At 43.0% G+C, this 17,049-nt stretch overlaps 1 protein-coding gene across 1 annotated transcript in view; it reads right to left on the minus strand.

The window, feature by feature from the left end:
• Positions 1-398: 398 nt before the first annotated feature.
• Positions 399-17,049, minus strand: part of LOC127330461 (uncharacterized) — a 55,813-nt gene continuing 39,162 nt past the window's right edge. The window contains exons 2-5 of the mRNA XM_071821414.1: positions 1,979-3,057; positions 1,660-1,821; positions 1,419-1,572; positions 399-700 (exon numbers count right to left, since the gene is read on the minus strand). Of these exons, the coding sequence (XP_071677515.1) occupies positions 687-700; positions 1,419-1,572; positions 1,660-1,821; positions 1,979-3,057 (1,409 nt within the window). The 3' untranslated portion in view covers positions 399-686. The remainder of the gene's footprint in view (positions 701-1,418; positions 1,573-1,659; positions 1,822-1,978; positions 3,058-17,049) is intronic.

Genomic DNA, 17,049 nt, shown 5'->3' on the forward strand with positions numbered 1-17,049 from the left:
ACCTCATAGTGGGCTTCTTGTCAGATATGCTGTTAAACTCTGCAATTGGATCATTAACAGCTCGTTGCAATGAATCGCGTCTAGAGTTGTTGGTCTGTGCAAAAGGAGATTTAAGTCACTGGTGTGTGCAAAACTTGCCCCAAGAGTTATTGGTACATGTAATTTTCTCTAGCAACTACAGGGTATCCCCCTTTCCCCTGCTGGTAACATATGTTTAGAACTGCAGCTCGTTTTCAGTTTTCTCTGCATAGGAGAAACATCGAACAAACAACAGATTTGGTATCCAGCCCAAATGGAACCTAACACCTCTGTTTCACTTTTCCAAACATCAAAATCTTGACACGCGGAAAAAAAAACGCATAACACCATAACAGAATGAGTTATGCACTAAAGCAAAGAGAGTACTAACCAGCCTTCAGAGCTAAGTAAATTAAGCATGAACCGAAAGTGCAATAGATATTACAGGATACGGTAAAGCGAAGTCTAGCCAGATGGTCTGCAGTCTTCACTCTCTAGAGTTCATAAGTTGTATGCATCACGGATTCTACACCGTACCTCAAATCAGCATAAGATGCACAAGAAAAAAAAACAAGATAGAAACATCCACACAGCATATACGCTTAAGCCTTGGATCTCTGAATAGCCAAGGAGGGATGGCAGATCCACAGGCATCTTGTCACACTTACTCAGAAAATGAAGCCTGTACACAAATGAAAAGACACTATAAGAGTCTGGTGTATTTGCATTGAGAAAGAAATCTCAGTTACAACAATGAAAATGAAGATACTAGTAAAGAGTTCAGTAAATATGAAGCAGATTCACTTTGCCAAGTGCAACTTATAGAAACATGAATTTGGACACACACTTTGTTTATAATTGCTATGGACATTTCTGGATGGTAATCTAACAAAAAAGATCTAACTGAACTGCTCCAAAGAGAGACTGCAGAAAATGTTATCAGTTACTTCATATATATAAACAAAATGTGAAACAAGCAATGACAACCTACATTACTATATATGTTATGTGTTATGCAAGCTGTGAAGACTTCCCAGGCAAGTCTAAAAATGGCAAATAATTTAGTGCTGGAACGATAAGCAAACTGAGTGCCACATAAGTCAACCCATAAGGGAAAGGAGCTGTTCAAAATCTAGTCAGCCTATTATATCAAACAAAACAATAAGGAATTTTTTCCACAGCAAATAAATGTCTTATAATCTTCTTTTTTTTCTTTTGGTGTCTCACCAGAAGTGGGCAAAAAACAAATCATGAGTAAAATAGCTTGGTGTCCCTATGAACTGTCCTTGCTACATAATTCAGAATTTTCGTCTTCACTACTTGCTTTCTTAGTTTCTTCCCCACACATGAAAACTAATTTCAGAATACAGGGAGCATGGAACGTGTTATGGTTAGCTTACAGATGTTAAGTGCAGACAGGAACTTCAAAACTTTGAGAATTCTCTCGTCGACCACACTGCACTTGACTTCAACTATGTTAAGGTGCTCAGATATTGCAGACGGTCGCTCCATTGAACTGTAGCGTCCTTTAATTTCCACTTTATGATTTGGTCCCTATGGTAAGAAAAGAACATTTAACATGGATGGATAATTAATAATAACTTTAACATTGCAGCAATTGTCCAATTAGAAGATTTATACCTCGGAAAAAAGTTGAAGCGTGAGCTTCTCTAGAACTGGTGAGTTTTTCAGAATGCAAGCTAGTGGATCCAAATCAGGAGCCTCGTACCAGTACTCGTTGAGCAATAAAGTCTTTAACTTGATAAATGTGGGGCAGTGTTTCAAATCTCTTGTGAAAACGAACTGGAAAGAAAACACGAAAAGTCAGAAAATCAAGTAAACAATACTCACAATGTGAATGATGCACATCTAACCTGTTTTTTCGCTGATGTCCAGCAACAATGTAGAAATTGGAACACAAAAGGGACATAAAATAAAGGATTTAAGATGGGTGCCATACCGTTTTACTCCCAGGTAGCAACTTCAGGTATTTAGCATTTGAGATACCACCCAGAAGAACACATTCTCTGCTGCAATCGTCTTCAATAGGAACACAATTCTGACATGCATTATTATTAGATCCACAGAGCACACCAGAGTCATAATTCAAACAGACATCTTTGCAGTAATCACTAAGATACACATCTGCACTCTCTAGCAACGCCATGTTTTCAAGTAACGGTGTTCTACCAATAAAATGATCAAGTTTCAGAGAGACAAGGCACGGAGTAGAAACATGGATCCGGCAAGTGAATTCGTTGTGGCAGCAATAGATGCTCAAATGCTTTAGGGAATGGGACAACATCCTACAAGCATTTATAATGCAATGACTTATCTTCAGATCCTCCAATACTGGGCAGCTACCAAAATCAAGAAAGGTCTCTTGTAGGCCTACACCATCAAGGTCTAATGTTCTCAGATGCCGAGAGACAAGAGACGGGTCTAGGTAGAGATATTGAGATCCACGAACATGAAGGGTGAGCCTGCGGACTTTGCACATCAAGGCGAAACGGACCCACGTTTTCACATAGGGTTGGTCTTCTTCACAGAATTCATTGAATTTGATCTCGACAAGGTCTAGGTCGGTGCGCTCACGCAGTAACAGAAAATGGTCCACGAACTTCCGGAGTTCTACGACATCAACATAGTAATTATCGTCAAGGCCGACGATGCGCAGGCTTGTGGTTGACCTCCAAAGATGGCGCCACCGCCTGGCGAGCACGCAAGTCCGCACGACGGCCTGCACTGGGAGGAATGAGAGCACGTGGTGGAGGAGACTATCGGGGAGGGTGCCGATGCGGTCGGCGACGCTCACCGGTGGTGCACTCTGGCGCTTCTTCATACGAGGCATTCCGTCGAACAGGTGACGGGCGTGGTCGGGGCTGCGAGGCAACAAATGGTCAGACGACGCAAGGGTGGAGAGAATTGGATGGGACCGAAAGAACAGATCGATGCCTTGCGGCAGTGGAGCACCGGACCCCCACCTCACCTGGCTGCCGACAAGTCCAGTCGCGAGGAAGACGAGAATCAGAGGAATGACTACATAGAGAACACCGGATCACGATAAAGATCTGCGATATAATTATGGACGTAGATACACAGTGAGCGCGCACTGTATAAGCTAAATAGTGTGGGAGCGGTGTTTTGGAACATGGGTCCATATGCTCTCTATATTTCGAAATGCATCTTACATACATTTTAAATTTTAAAAAATTGAAATTAAAAGTTCGCACGTACATCTTCACGTTCCATAACATCGCTTTAAACCAACCTAGCCACTTTATTCCCTTTTGCACTTCAATCCGTAGTGCTACCGCAGCAGGTGCTAAAGCCCTGTCATTCCTTTCATGTGCTTTCTCATAGGCTCATAGCCTGATCCCTCCAGTTATGATTCTGGCCGAGCATGTGACTGTTGTTAGAGATCAATTTTGTATGTACTGACGATAAGCCTTATTTTCTTGGAAACAGTTATTTTTGGGGAGAAAAAAAATCAAGATGCCTTCAAATCTATAGGGAGTGTTTTATAAGTGTCCAGTTAGAAGTGCTTTATTTTATTTTCAGAAAAGTATTGTTTGTGTTTATTTTCTGCCATCTAAAATCGAGCATGCAATAAACTCTCCGTCTACCTATGTATTGAGATGCAGAATTGGCACTGCTGCCATACAAACTGTGTATGTTTTTGGAAGCTTTAGCGTTAGTAACTTGATATCATGATTATGTTGTAACTGTATTTCTGAACCGGAAGCGTGCTTCTCCTCTCAAAAACTACATAACAGAAATCTCCACCCGTACTTATACCATTTTGTCAGAGTTTAGATTTCTTGCTCAAAGTATCAGAAATTCTTCTTATTATCCTGATTTTACTCTTTTTTTCTGAAACAATTTTACTGGTCAGGTTTACGATGTCTTTTTTTTAAAATGAAAATAGGTATACAGTGTCTAGATAGCAAGCAAGAGAACAAAGTCGTGAAGTACAATCAAGCATACTCAAAAGGCCATGGAGACAACATGATGTCGCATATGAGCATGTAAGGTTGTGACATTCAAGTCAGAAAATAAATAGCCCTATACTGATTTTGTGAGACATCACGGATCCTTATTTGGTGATAGCAGTTGTAAGCACCTCCAGAAGCTGCGTGTAGGCTGTAGCATCGTTGCGATCCCTTTGTGCTGCCACTTGTTTCTTTGAATTAAATGTTATACTGAATTGTAGAAATCATCTTATGGGATTCGCATCATCATGTTGTTCAGATTTTCTTGAGCAGATGAACTGAGAAGTTGCTCGATGCATGGGGGGGGGGTGGGGTGGGGGACTGTCCAAACCCGGAATGGGTTAGAAGCAGCCTCCTTGGTTTCTTCGGGGAAATCTATATGACCAGGACATGTAAAGTTTTTGGTTGTTTTCCACATCGAAATGTGCAGAACCTGGACTAAAGACATATTCGATTCATGTGCGGATTTGTTGGTAATACCTCATGATTTAGCAAGTATGACAACATGTTTTAGTCCCTATCGAAAAATAAAGGATAAAAAGGTTAATGGTTGAAAATCCCCTACACAATTTGGCTGTGATCATGCTTTGGAAGTTTGGAGGAAACTTGTACTAGCTTGTAAGATAGAAGATACAATGCTAGCTGGTAGTGTTGTTCTTGAAGAATTGATAGGCGGTTGATTCTTACAGGATCCTGTTATATATGGTGGATGCGTCGCCAACTTGTTCATGGTGAGAAAGTACCTACAAGTTCAATTATCGCGATGTCCATTTAAGTAATTACACCAAATAATATAAGAGCAATGAAAAAGAATTCAGTGAATAAGAAAAGTGTATGGACAAAAGCAAAAGAAGGACACGTTATGATCAATGTTGATGCAAGTTTCAATCTAGAAAATCTTATCGGTGGAACAGGCGGTCATCCGAGATGATCACGGGCGATTTGTCACCGCATGTAATAATCCGGTTCAATATGCCATCGATGCAAATATCTTAGAAGCTTAAACGATCAGCACAGACATTGCATTAGCCAATAAGGTGGGCTTTTCGCGTCTATTATTCAATCCGATTGTTTACAGGTGACTAGAACTCTTCCAGACGGGAAGTTTCCTTCAACAGTGGCGGCTTCTCTTTTTGATGATATTTACATCCAAGCTTCTACTATTTTCTAGTTGTGAATTTAGTTTCTTTAATAGGGAAGTAAACTTTGTTGCTGATTGCTTATCCAGAGAGAGACGGATTCACTCTCGTCAGTGTTTGGGTAGATGATCCGCCTATTTTAATCATTTTCTTGTTAACTGACGATGTATCTATTATTTAATTAATAAAACTCGCAGCTGAGTCCTGCGGTTTCCCAAAAAACAAAAATTATGGGAAGACGATGGCTTAAAGTTTAATACTCTATATTTGCTTTTCTCCGTATTTGAATCATAGGGAAGTTATACCACTCTAAAGTTGTACCGCTATTAATTTGGTAAAACAAAAAAAAAGTTCACGCCTGCTGCCTGCTAGCTACTATTATATTACAAAAGCAATGTTTACAACACATTACAATGTTTATCAAAAGAAAATTAACGGCTGTTGCTTTCTACTATTATATTACAAAAGCAATGTTTACAATATATTACAATGTTTACAAAAAAAAAGTTCAGCTCCTCGCTAGAGATTACGCGCCCTGCACAAGCTCCTAGTCGGAGATCTAGCGATCCAACTAGCTGCTCTGCGCACGCGGGGCGTCAAGACGTTATCTCCGGCCATGCCCCACTTCTCGCCGGCAGCTCCAATAGTAGCGGAAACCCCGCCACACTCACCGGCGGTAACCTCAGCTTCCGCCAACCGCGCGTGGCGTGGGTACTGTACTTTGTCAGAAGAAAAGCCCACCTAAACCAGAACAAGTAGTGTACCTTGTCAGCTTTGATCTAAGCAGGAACATGAAGTGCTAACAAGAAGCTTTGATCTAAGTAGATTGGTCAATCATGCTACCAATGGTCTTTGAGTATTACAGAGACATGCATAGATGCATTTAATTGTCCTTTAGCAATACCAATTCCAATTTAGTGAGACATGAAGCACTATATTAGTCTATTAGTCTATGGCTACGTTGAAACAAAGTTTGAAGCATGCTCTGCCTACTTGAGATTTACATTACCTATTTTATGTTGTAGATGCATGGAAGTAAAACAATAACTACTATCTAGATTAAGTTTTAAAGATGTGAACAAAGCAAAGGGAATTAAAACTCTTTCCATCTAGTGGTCTTTCTTTACTTTAAATGTTTTTGTTCATGAAAACATCTGGTAGTCTTTCTTTACTTAAAGAAGACCACGTGCGGACGACGGCGACCCGGGCCAAGGGAGGCGGCGTGGGGTGGCAAAGTACGATGCATGCGGCGGCATCATGACCCAAGGGGACGACGTAGCTGCAGGGCGCGAGTCGGTGCAGCGGCGGAAGGCGCGTCAGAGGCCGGTAGCATGGACCAAAAGGCGGCGGCTCTGCGGCCCGAAGGGACGACACAGCGGCAGCCCAATGCTCGATCGGAGGTAATCGCGTGCTCGGAAACGTGCTTGGTAGAGATGTGCGTGAGATCGGTTGACCAGACCGACGGTGGTGTTGGACGTGCCATGGCGGGGACGACGCGCCGGAGATCGGAGTCGTTGACGACGTTGTTGGTGATGTCCCGGGCGATGACGACAAGGACAGACGCAACATGATGACTGCGATAGCCTATCGAGGTAGGCGCAACAGCCGCCGAGGGCTACGACACCCCGACGTAGAGACCGCGGCAGCCTGCCGAGGGAGGCAGGGATTCGTGGGTGTGGACTGTCGATGCTGCTGTCATAATAGAGGCGTGTGATGACGACGATGGTCGGCGACTCAATCCAATCATCATAGATCGATAAACCAAAAAGGAAGAACCGGCCAAGCGACCGGCGGCGAGAAAAACCTATCATGGAGATCGGAAAAAGACTCACCAATGCAGTAGATGACGGATCAACGTACGAATCCTGCTACAGTCCGCGTGGCCCTCGGCGGAGATCATGAAGATCGACCTCCCGGGGCGGTGCGGGGCGAGCGGAAGCGCGTGTGGCAGCGGCTAGGTCTAGGATCTTGCGGCTGATACCATGTAGAAGGATGGAATGTGATGGATGTTATATTAAGCCTATGGGGCAAGTATATATAGAAGTACAGATTTGAAGGAGAGGGGATATTCCGCAACTAGTTGCGCCCGCACCCCATTTTTGTTCTGACATTTTCAAGTTTCCAAAAAATGTAAACTAAAATTCTAGACATACATTCTATTGTATCTTGTTCATCTGTGAAATTTCATCCAAAAATATGTCAAAATGTGGCCTACACAAAAAGAACAAATGATCTGTAAATAGTACGTGACACTATTTTCGTATGTCTTCTCTTTTTTACACAGGTCACATTTTGATATATTTTTGGATGAAACTTCACAGATGCACAAGACACAACATAATGTATGTCTAGAATTTTAGTTTGCATTTTTTGGAAACTTAGAAATGTCACAACAAAAAATGGGGTGCGGACGCAACTAGTTGCAAATGAGAGTTTCCCGATTTGAAGGCTAAGAAGACTATGGTAATGTAGAAGGTAAAGACTACAAATCATATACTATCAAATCAAATATATCTATATCAAATATATCTCTAAACTTCCGGAAGAAATTCAAATAATCCGCAAATGATGAACTACTACATGTGAAGTGCCAGAAGTACTAATAGGACAAGAGCAACTGAAAAATATGCCAAAAACAGTTGAAAATCCAGTCGTCGTTTAGGGAGCGAAGGAGAGGTGGGGTGTTTGCTCTCACCTGCAGCTTGCGTAGGTGCGAAATCTAGGAGCAGCGACCTCTTCTTGCCGCCGACGCTGGTTCTTGTCTGTTGGCTCTAGCTGATGCTGCTGGTGGAGCGAGGTGGCTGCAGCAACGAGAAAGGGTACTGAACGTCCTGGGTGTGTTCATCAGGAAATCAAGATCCACCAAGACAGAGAAGCAGAGTGGGGGGAGGATCCAGGGAGATGAAGGAGGGGAGTCACGGCCGCAGGGAAAGGGGAGGGGTCGCCGTCGAGCTACACATCGCCGGGAGGAGGCGGGGGCAGTTCCGGTGGTCGCCAATTTATACGAACCCGTTTCTTTCGACGACGAGGACGGCCTGTGTTCAGGCCCGGTAAATATTCTCTCTCAGCCCCTTTGGTGCTGGTCGTTCAACGGAAATAGTCCCACCTCGGAACGCTACGAGCATTACGGCCAGTTTATATAGCGAAGTTTGGAAAACTGGTTCGCCGAGTTCGGTGGCACGAACTTGTAACCCAGATGATGAGGGGGCACACTGCTGGCCCGGTCGTGTCGGCCCTAGCCCAATTACAAGTGGGGAGCGGTACCACAGCTGGTGTCTGGGCCCGGTCGTGTCGGCCCTTCACCCAATTACAAGTGGGGAGATGTAGCTGTGTTTTTTTTCTTTCTCAAATTCTTTTGTCTAAGCCATGCAATAACGCCTCAATTTTCTCTGATCTACGTTTTTTCTGTGAGAAGTACATGTCCATTTCTCTACTCTGCTTCGTTATTATTTTTACACGGCGATTACCAAAAATTTTATGTAAGCAGCCGACTGTTCTCTACTCTGCTTCGTGATTATTTTTACACGGTGATTACCGAAATTTTTATGTAAGCATTCGTAGCAAATTGAAGCCAAGAAACCCGCACATAAATTCAATTCGGCTTACAGGTGCTTAGAGCATCTCTAACAGAGCCCCTATTTCTCGGAACCGAAAAAAACGAGTTCAGTCTTCCAAAAAATCATTTGGTTGCGGATTTAGCGACGGCGCAGAACAGAAACCGAAAATTTGAACCGAACTCGGTGAAATCAAACGTCGCGGGAAATAGAAATTTGCGATCGCAATCGAGTTCATCGAATCAAACTGAATTCGCTCAAAATATTTACAATACTAGGGCAAAATAAATGCAAATTTCACCTACATTACGAACTAGGGACCTAATTAAGCTAGATTTAGTCCCCGGAGTGAGTAAAACTGTCACCGGGGCGCTAATGTCGCCGGTGGAGGGTTTTTGCTCGCTGGGTGTCAACACCCGGATTTTTCAGTCCAGATGCCTATTATGCCATACATCGCAATCCTAGGAAGATTATTTTTGCGAGACATAACAGTTGATATCATAGAGTCATCATTCATTACAAACCATAGTCGTCTTACAACAATAGATCACATGATCCACCCTTACAATAATAGTGGATCTAATGATCAACAAACAAAACACATAGCGGAAGCGAAGTAGTAGTAGTCCATCTAATCCACAGGCAACGCTTGACGCTAGAAGACGATCCTAGTTATCATCGACGTCCTGTTGTCCGTCATCCTGGTACTGTTGCTCCTCTTCATAGTCTGGCATTTGAATAGCCAGGGACACAGCCATGAGTACTTTAAAGTACTCGCAAACTAATACTAGTGTAAACACTATCTATTAGCTTAAGGGGTTCTAAGTTCTTGGTTTGTTTGGATAAAGCCAGTTTTAGTTCATAAGCATTTAGTAAACAAAGACTCTTCATTTGCCTAACTTAACTCAAGTGGGAACATTAGTGTCATTCCCACAACTTTGTTGTGATCAGGTAAAAATCACCTTTCAAGCCATCTTTCATCTTTTAGAAATCATCTGACAACAGAACAGTATGGCCATCCAACCGTCCATAACCGCTGACACGACTATTCGAATAGGTTTACACTCTGCAGAGGTTGCACACTTGTGCCATAACATTTGATTACATCTGTCAGGGATAACCCTGAATAATCATAACTCAGTATGCGGATCATCAACCCTTAACCTTTCAATTACAAATCCTAGTATAGGCACCTCTCCCCATGAGTTTGACCTCCCGGTGATAACAATCCACTATCCCGGGAACTGCACAGGGCTTGGGTAGGACATTCAACTCTTTTCACGTCATTTCACTTTCAACGAAAGCAGCATCGGCATAACCTCTATGACGCTTGTTCAGAGGGAACCCATACTAAGACACATAAGTTTCCAGCGAAAGCCTTACCCATAATAAGGTATTGTGAGAGTACTCAAGAATTGGAATGGTATCGCATCCGAACCCAATCATCAGTTTTTATCAAAATCACCAAGTCATTCCAGTCACCTTCACTTTCAAACTCTTTCAATAGAATGACTCATCATTCCAAGGTTTTTCAAAATCAAAGATTCACATGTTCCCATCTAGAGTAGTCAATTTTAGTTTTAGCACTAGCAACTAGTCATGAGGGGTTCTAACTAGCTTGTAGCTCTCTAGGCTAACCTTGATGTTCTTGTACTACTCCATATCTAGATTTAAGTTAACTATAACGGTAAACCTTGATAATCAAAGTAAAAGCTTTGTAAGATAAAAACTGGGACTTGGAAAGTAAAACACAAAGTAGTATGTATTGGTGCCTTGCTCAAGTAGAGCTTGCACTTGGGTAACTTGCAAGAGTATAGCTTGCCTTGATTGGTACAGTGATCAAAGCTTTCTTCTTCTTGGTAGAATACCTCCTCCTCCTAGTACTAGCGTCTATAAATGGATACGAGGTATACAATTACCACACAAGGCTTAAGTGCTAATCTTAACACCCAAGTGGGTCACACAAGCCATCATATCATCACAACATTAATCACAAGGGGGTTGGATTTGTTTTCAAGGAAACTTGTAAGAGAAATAATTTCCTCTCATTGAATCTTATTAAGATTTAATTTCCTCAAATAATAAGTGTGGGATTATGTTGACCAAGGTCAACACTTCACCTTTATCATTTGAGAAAAAGGATTTAAATGAGGTACTAAACCTCACGCCATTTAAACACTACTAAGCAAAATTTAACATCACTAAGTAATCAACTATGAGGTGCTATAGACCAAAGTCATTACCTCCTATTGAATTACTTAGGACCATGATTTAAATGAGAGGGAACCTCTAATACTATTTAAGAAATAACCTTGGGTAATTTAAATGGACTAGAAATGGCCACATAGCCACTATTTTTCTCTAGCCCATGATCTTTCAAACAACTAAGTTATGTTTTTACATATTTATGTAGAGTATGTGAAATGTGATTTATGTGAGTTGGAATCAACTCAAAAACACTTATGGTTGATTTTTAATAAATGTTTGAATTTGAAAAAGGTACTGACTTGTTGTTTTTGCTATACTAATTCTACAATAGGTATAGGGTTGAAACCAGTGTGGTTGGTTAGAGCTTTTCATAAGCTTTCCAACAATACCAATTTCATAAAATTTGGCTCAGTAGATCTTCCTAATTTTAAATTTGAATTTGACTCCAGTATTGAATTCAAACTAAATTCATTAACTCCAATTTGAATGGGTGGGCTCGCACGGGAAAATTAACGGGCCAGCGAGAGAAATAAGAAAAGGGCCGGCCTAGCTGCGTGTCTCGCACGACGGGGCGGCCTAACAGCGGGGTCCACTCGTCAGCGATGTTTAAACGCCGAAACGGTAAGTTCTAACCAGAGCCGCAGGATTAGATGGCCATCCAACGGCCCTCGTGCATCGTCGTCGACGACGAGCATGGCTCACTGGCGCGGCGAGGGTAGGGGTCAGAGGCTCACCGGCGGTCCGGCGCTCGTCGGCGAGGTGCTGCGGTGAAGTTGTGGTCGACGGTGAAGCTCCAGGTACAAGCGGCAGCTCCGGGGGTGGCGCCTAGCGTCGTCTTCTTCCGCGGCGGCTATACGGCACTCCAGCGCACGATTGGAGCTCTGTGGATCAAATTGGTGCTGGGCTGTGCTCGAGGAGAATCAGAGATGGGAGGAGAAGCTGCTGGTGTGAAGAATTTGAGAAGGGGAGGCCCCTATTTATAGCGGGCGAGGGTGCTGCGGGTGTCCGGGAGGTCGTCCATGGCGTGGCTTCTCTGGGCCGCGAAAGGGCAAGGCGAGGACAGCGTGGGCTTGCTAGCATCATGGCGATGCTCGGGAGCGTGCTGGAGCAGAGAAAGGGAGATGGGATCGCTCGGGATGATGCGGCATCTGCTACGGGTCCGGCGAAGACTTTCGGCGCGGGCGGCGGCGACAGGGCTTGCGCAGGCGATTGAGCGTGTCTAGGTGCTAGCCGTTGGCGTGTTGTGTAGGATAACGTTGCATAGAAAACAAAAAATTTCCTACCGCAAACACGAAATCCAAGCCAAGATGCAATCTAGAAGACGGTAGCAACGAGGGGATTATCGAGTCTCACCCTTGAAGAGATTCCAAAGCCTACAAGATGAGGCTCTTGTTGCTGCGGTAGATGTTCACTTGCCGCTTGCAAAAGCGCGTAGAAGATCTTGATCACGATCGGTTCCGGCGCCACGAACGGGCAGCACCTCCGTACTCGGTCACACGTTCGGTTGTTGATGAAGACGACGTCCACCTCCCCGTTCCAGCGGGCAGCGGAAGTAGTAGCTCCTCTTGAATCCGACAGCACGACGGTGTGGTGTCGGTGGCGGTGGAGAAGTCCGACGGAGCTTCGCTAAGCTACGCGGGAGATATGGAGGAGAGGGGGGCAGCTAGGGTTTGGGAGGGGGTGGCCGGCCACTTCAAGGGGGGCGGCCAACTTGTGGTCTTGGGGTGGTCGGCCCCCTCCCTTGGCCCCTCATTATATAGGTGGATCCCCAAGTGTTGGTGTCCAAGTCTTCGAATAAGACCCGAACCAAAAAACCTTCCATAAGAGGGGGAAACCTAGCCAAGCTAGGACTCCCACCAAAGGTGGGAGTTCCACCTCCCATATGGGGGGGTGGCCAGCCCCCTAAGGGGGAGTCCACTTGGGACTCCTCCCCCACTAGGGTTGGCCGGCCATGGAGGTGGAGTCCCATGTGGACTCCACCTTCCTTGGTGGTTTCTTCCGGACTTTTCTAGAACCTTCTAGAACCTTCCATAGAACCTTCCGCGACATTTTATTTCACATAAAATGACATCCTATATATGAATCTTATTCTCCGGACCATTCCGGAACTCCTCGTGATGTCCGGGATCTCATCCGGGACTCCGAACAAATATTCGAACTCCATTCCATATTCAAGTACTACCATTTCAACATCCAACTTTAAGTGTGTCACCCTACGGTTCGTGAACTATGCGGACATGGTTGAGTACTCACTCCGACCAATAACCAATAGCGGGATCTGGAGATCCATAATGGCTCCCACATATTCAACGATGACTTTAGTGATCGAATGAACCATTCACATACAATACCAATTCCCTTTGTCTCGCGATATTTTACTTGTCCGAGGTTTGATCTTTGGCATCACTCTATACCTTGTTCAACCTCGTCTCCTGACAAGTACTCTTTACTCGTACCGTGGTATGTGGTCTCTTATGAACTCATTCATATGCTTGCAAGATATTAGACGACATTCCACCGAGAGGGCCCAGAGTATATCTATCCGTCATCGGGATGGACAAATCCCACTGTTGATCCATATGCCTCAACTCATACTTTCCGGATACTTAATCCCACCTTTATAGCCACCCATTTACGCAGTGGTGTTTGGTGTAATCAAAGTACCTTTCCGGTATAAGTGATTTACATGATCTCATGGTCATAAGGACTAGGTAACTATGTATCGAAAGCTTATAGCAAATAACTTAATGACGAGATCTTATGCTACGCTTAATTGGGTGTGTCCATTATATCATTCATACAATGACATAACCTTGTTATTAATAACATCGAATGTTCATGATTATGAAACTAATCATCCATTAATCAACAAGCTAGTTTAAGAGGCACACTAGGGACTTCTTGTTTGTCTATATATCACACATGTACTAATGTTTGGGTTAATACAATTATAGCATGATATATAAACATTTATCATAAACATAAAGATATAAATAATAACCACTTTATTATTGCCTCTAGGGCATATCTCCTTCAGTCTCCCACTTGCACTAGAGTCAATAATCTAGATTACATTGTAATGTACCTAACACCCATGGCATTCTGGTGTTGGTCATGCTTAGCCCTAGGGAGAGCTTTAGTCAATGGATCTGCTACATTCAGATCAGTGTGTACTTTGCAAATCTTTACTTCTCCATCTTCGATGTACTCGCGAATCGAGTGGTAACGCAGCTTGAAATGCTTCAGCCTCTTGTGTGACCTTGGCTCTTGTGCATTGGCGATGGCACCCATGTTATCACAGTAAATGATTCATGGGTCCAATGCACTAGGAACCACACCGAGCTCTACAATGAACCTCTTCATCCATACCGCTTCTGATGAAGCCTCTGAAGCCGCTATGTACTCCGATTCTGTTGAGGATTTCGCCACCGTGCACTGCTTCGAGCTTGCCCACCATCGCAGCACCATTCAATATAAACACGTACCTGCACCGTGACTTAGAGTCATCAGGATCAGTGTTCCAACTTGCATCGGTGTAACTAGTTACAACGAGCTCTTGGTCACCTCCATAACAAAGAAACATATCCTTAGTTCTTTTCAAGTACTTCAGGATATTCTTGACCGCTGTCCAGTGTTCCATTCCTGGATCACTTTGATATCTGCTAGTCAAACTAACAGCATGTGCTATATCCGGTCTTGTACATAGCATGGCATACATGATAGAGCCTACTGCCGAGGCATAGGGGATCTGACTCATCCTTTCTCTTTCTTCTGCCGTAGCCGGACCTTGAGTCTTACTCAAGACCTTGCCTGGTAACATAGGTAAGAATCCTTTCTTACTTTCGTCCATTCTAAATTTCTTTAGAATCTTGTCCAGGTATGTACTCTGTGATAGCCCTATTAGACGTCTTGATCTATCTCTATAAATCTTGATGCCTAATATATACGATGCTTCACCAAGGTCTTTCATTGAAAAACTATTATTCAAATAACCTTTTACACTGCTTAATAGTTTTATATCATTCCCGATCAATAATATGTCATCTACATATAATATCAGGAATGCTACAGAGCTCCCACTCACTTTCTTGTAAATACAGGCCTCTCCATGACCTTTTGTATAAACCCGAAGTCTTTGATCACCTTATCAAAGCGTCGGTTCCAACTTCTTGATGCTTGCTTCAGTCCATAAATTGAACGCTGAAGTTTGCATACTTTGTCAGCATTTTTAGGATCGACAAAACCTTTGGGTTGTACCATATACAACTCTTCCTCAATGTCTCCATTAAGGAACGCCGTTTTGACATCCATCTGCCAAATCTCATAATCGAAAAATGCAGCTATTGCTAACAAAATCCTTACAGCTTTTAGCTTTGCTACAGGTGAGAAAGTCTCATCGTAGTCAACTCCTTGAATTTGTCGGAAACCCTTTGCGACAAGTCGAGCTTTATAGACAGTAATATTACCATCAGCGTCTGTTTTTCTCTTGAAGATCCATTTATTCTCGACAGCCTTGCGGCTATCAGGTAAGTCTACCAAAGTCCATACTTTGTTATCATACATGGATCCCATTTCGGATTTCATGGCTTCTTGCCATTTGTTGGAATCTGGGCTCATCATCGCTTCTTCATACGTCGCAGGGTCCTCATCATTGTTGTCCACAATCATGACATTTAGACAAGGATCATACCAATCAGGAGTGGCACGTTCCCTTGTCGATCTGCGAGGTTCAGTAGCTATCTCGTTTGAAGTTTCATGATCATTATCATTAGCTTCCTCTGTTGTTGGTGTAGGCGGTACTGGTACAACTTCCAGTACTGCGCTACTCTGATCAATGAGTATAGATTCATCAATCTCATCGAGTTCTACTTTTCTTCCAGTCACTTCTTTAGTGAGAAATTCTTTCTCAAGAAAGGTTCCGTTCTTAGCAACAAAGATTTTGCCTTCGGATCTGTGATAGAAAGTGTACCCTATAGTTTCCTTAGGGTATCCTATGAAGACGCATTTCTCCGCTTTGGGTTCTAGCTTGTCCGGTTGTAACTTCTTTACATAGGCTTCGCAACCCCAAACTTTCAGGAACGACAGCTTAGGTTTCTTATTAAACCATAATTCATACGGTGTCATTTCTACGGATTTCGATGGTGCTCTATTTAAAGTGAATGCGGCTGTCTCTAATGCATAACTCCAAAATGATAACGGCAAATCAGTAAGAGACATCATAGAACGAACCATATCTAAGAGAGTTCGATTACGACGTTCGGACACACCGTTTCGTTGTGGTGTTCCCGGCGGTGTCAATTGTGAAAGTATTCCGCATTTCTTTAAATGCATGCCAAACTCATAACTCAGATATTCACCTCCACGATCAGATCGTAGAAATTTAATCTTCTTGTTACGTTGATTTTCTACTTCACTTTGGAATTCCTTAAACTTCTCAAAAGTCTCGGATTTATGTTTCATGAAATAGATATACCCATATCTACTCAGATCATCTGTGAAGGTTAGAACATAACGATAACCACCGCGCGATGCTACACTCATTGGTCCGCACACATCGGTATGTATGATTTCCAATAAGTCAGTAGCTCGCTCCATCATACCAGAAAATGGAGTCTTAGTCATTTTTCCCATCAGACATGCTTCGCATCTATCAAGTGATTCAAAATCAAGTGATTCAAGTAATCCATCAGTATGGAGTTTCTTCATGCGTTTCACTCCAATATGACCAAGACGACAGTGCCACATATAAGTAGAATTATCATTCAATTTAATTCGCTTAGCATCAATGTTATGTATATGTGTATCACTACTATCGAGATCTAACAGAAATAAGCCATTCTTTTGTGGTGCTCGACCATAAAAGATATTATTCATAAAAATAGAACAACCATTATTCTCAGACTTGAATGAATAACCGTCTTGCATTAAACAAGATCCAGATATAATGTTCATGCTCAACGCGGGTACAAAATAACAATTATTGAGGCTTAAAACTAATCCCGAAGGTAGATGTAGAGGAAGTGTGCCGACAGCGATCACATCGACTTTGGATCCATTTCCAACGCGCATGGTCACTTCATCCTTTAGTAGTCTTCGTTTATTCTTTAGTTCCTGTTTCGAGTTACAAATATGAGCAAC

This window comes from Lolium perenne, chromosome 1 (genome assembly GCF_019359855.2).
Source record: "Lolium perenne isolate Kyuss_39 chromosome 1, Kyuss_2.0, whole genome shotgun sequence".
NCBI classification, from domain to species: domain Eukaryota; kingdom Viridiplantae; phylum Streptophyta; class Magnoliopsida; order Poales; family Poaceae; genus Lolium; species Lolium perenne.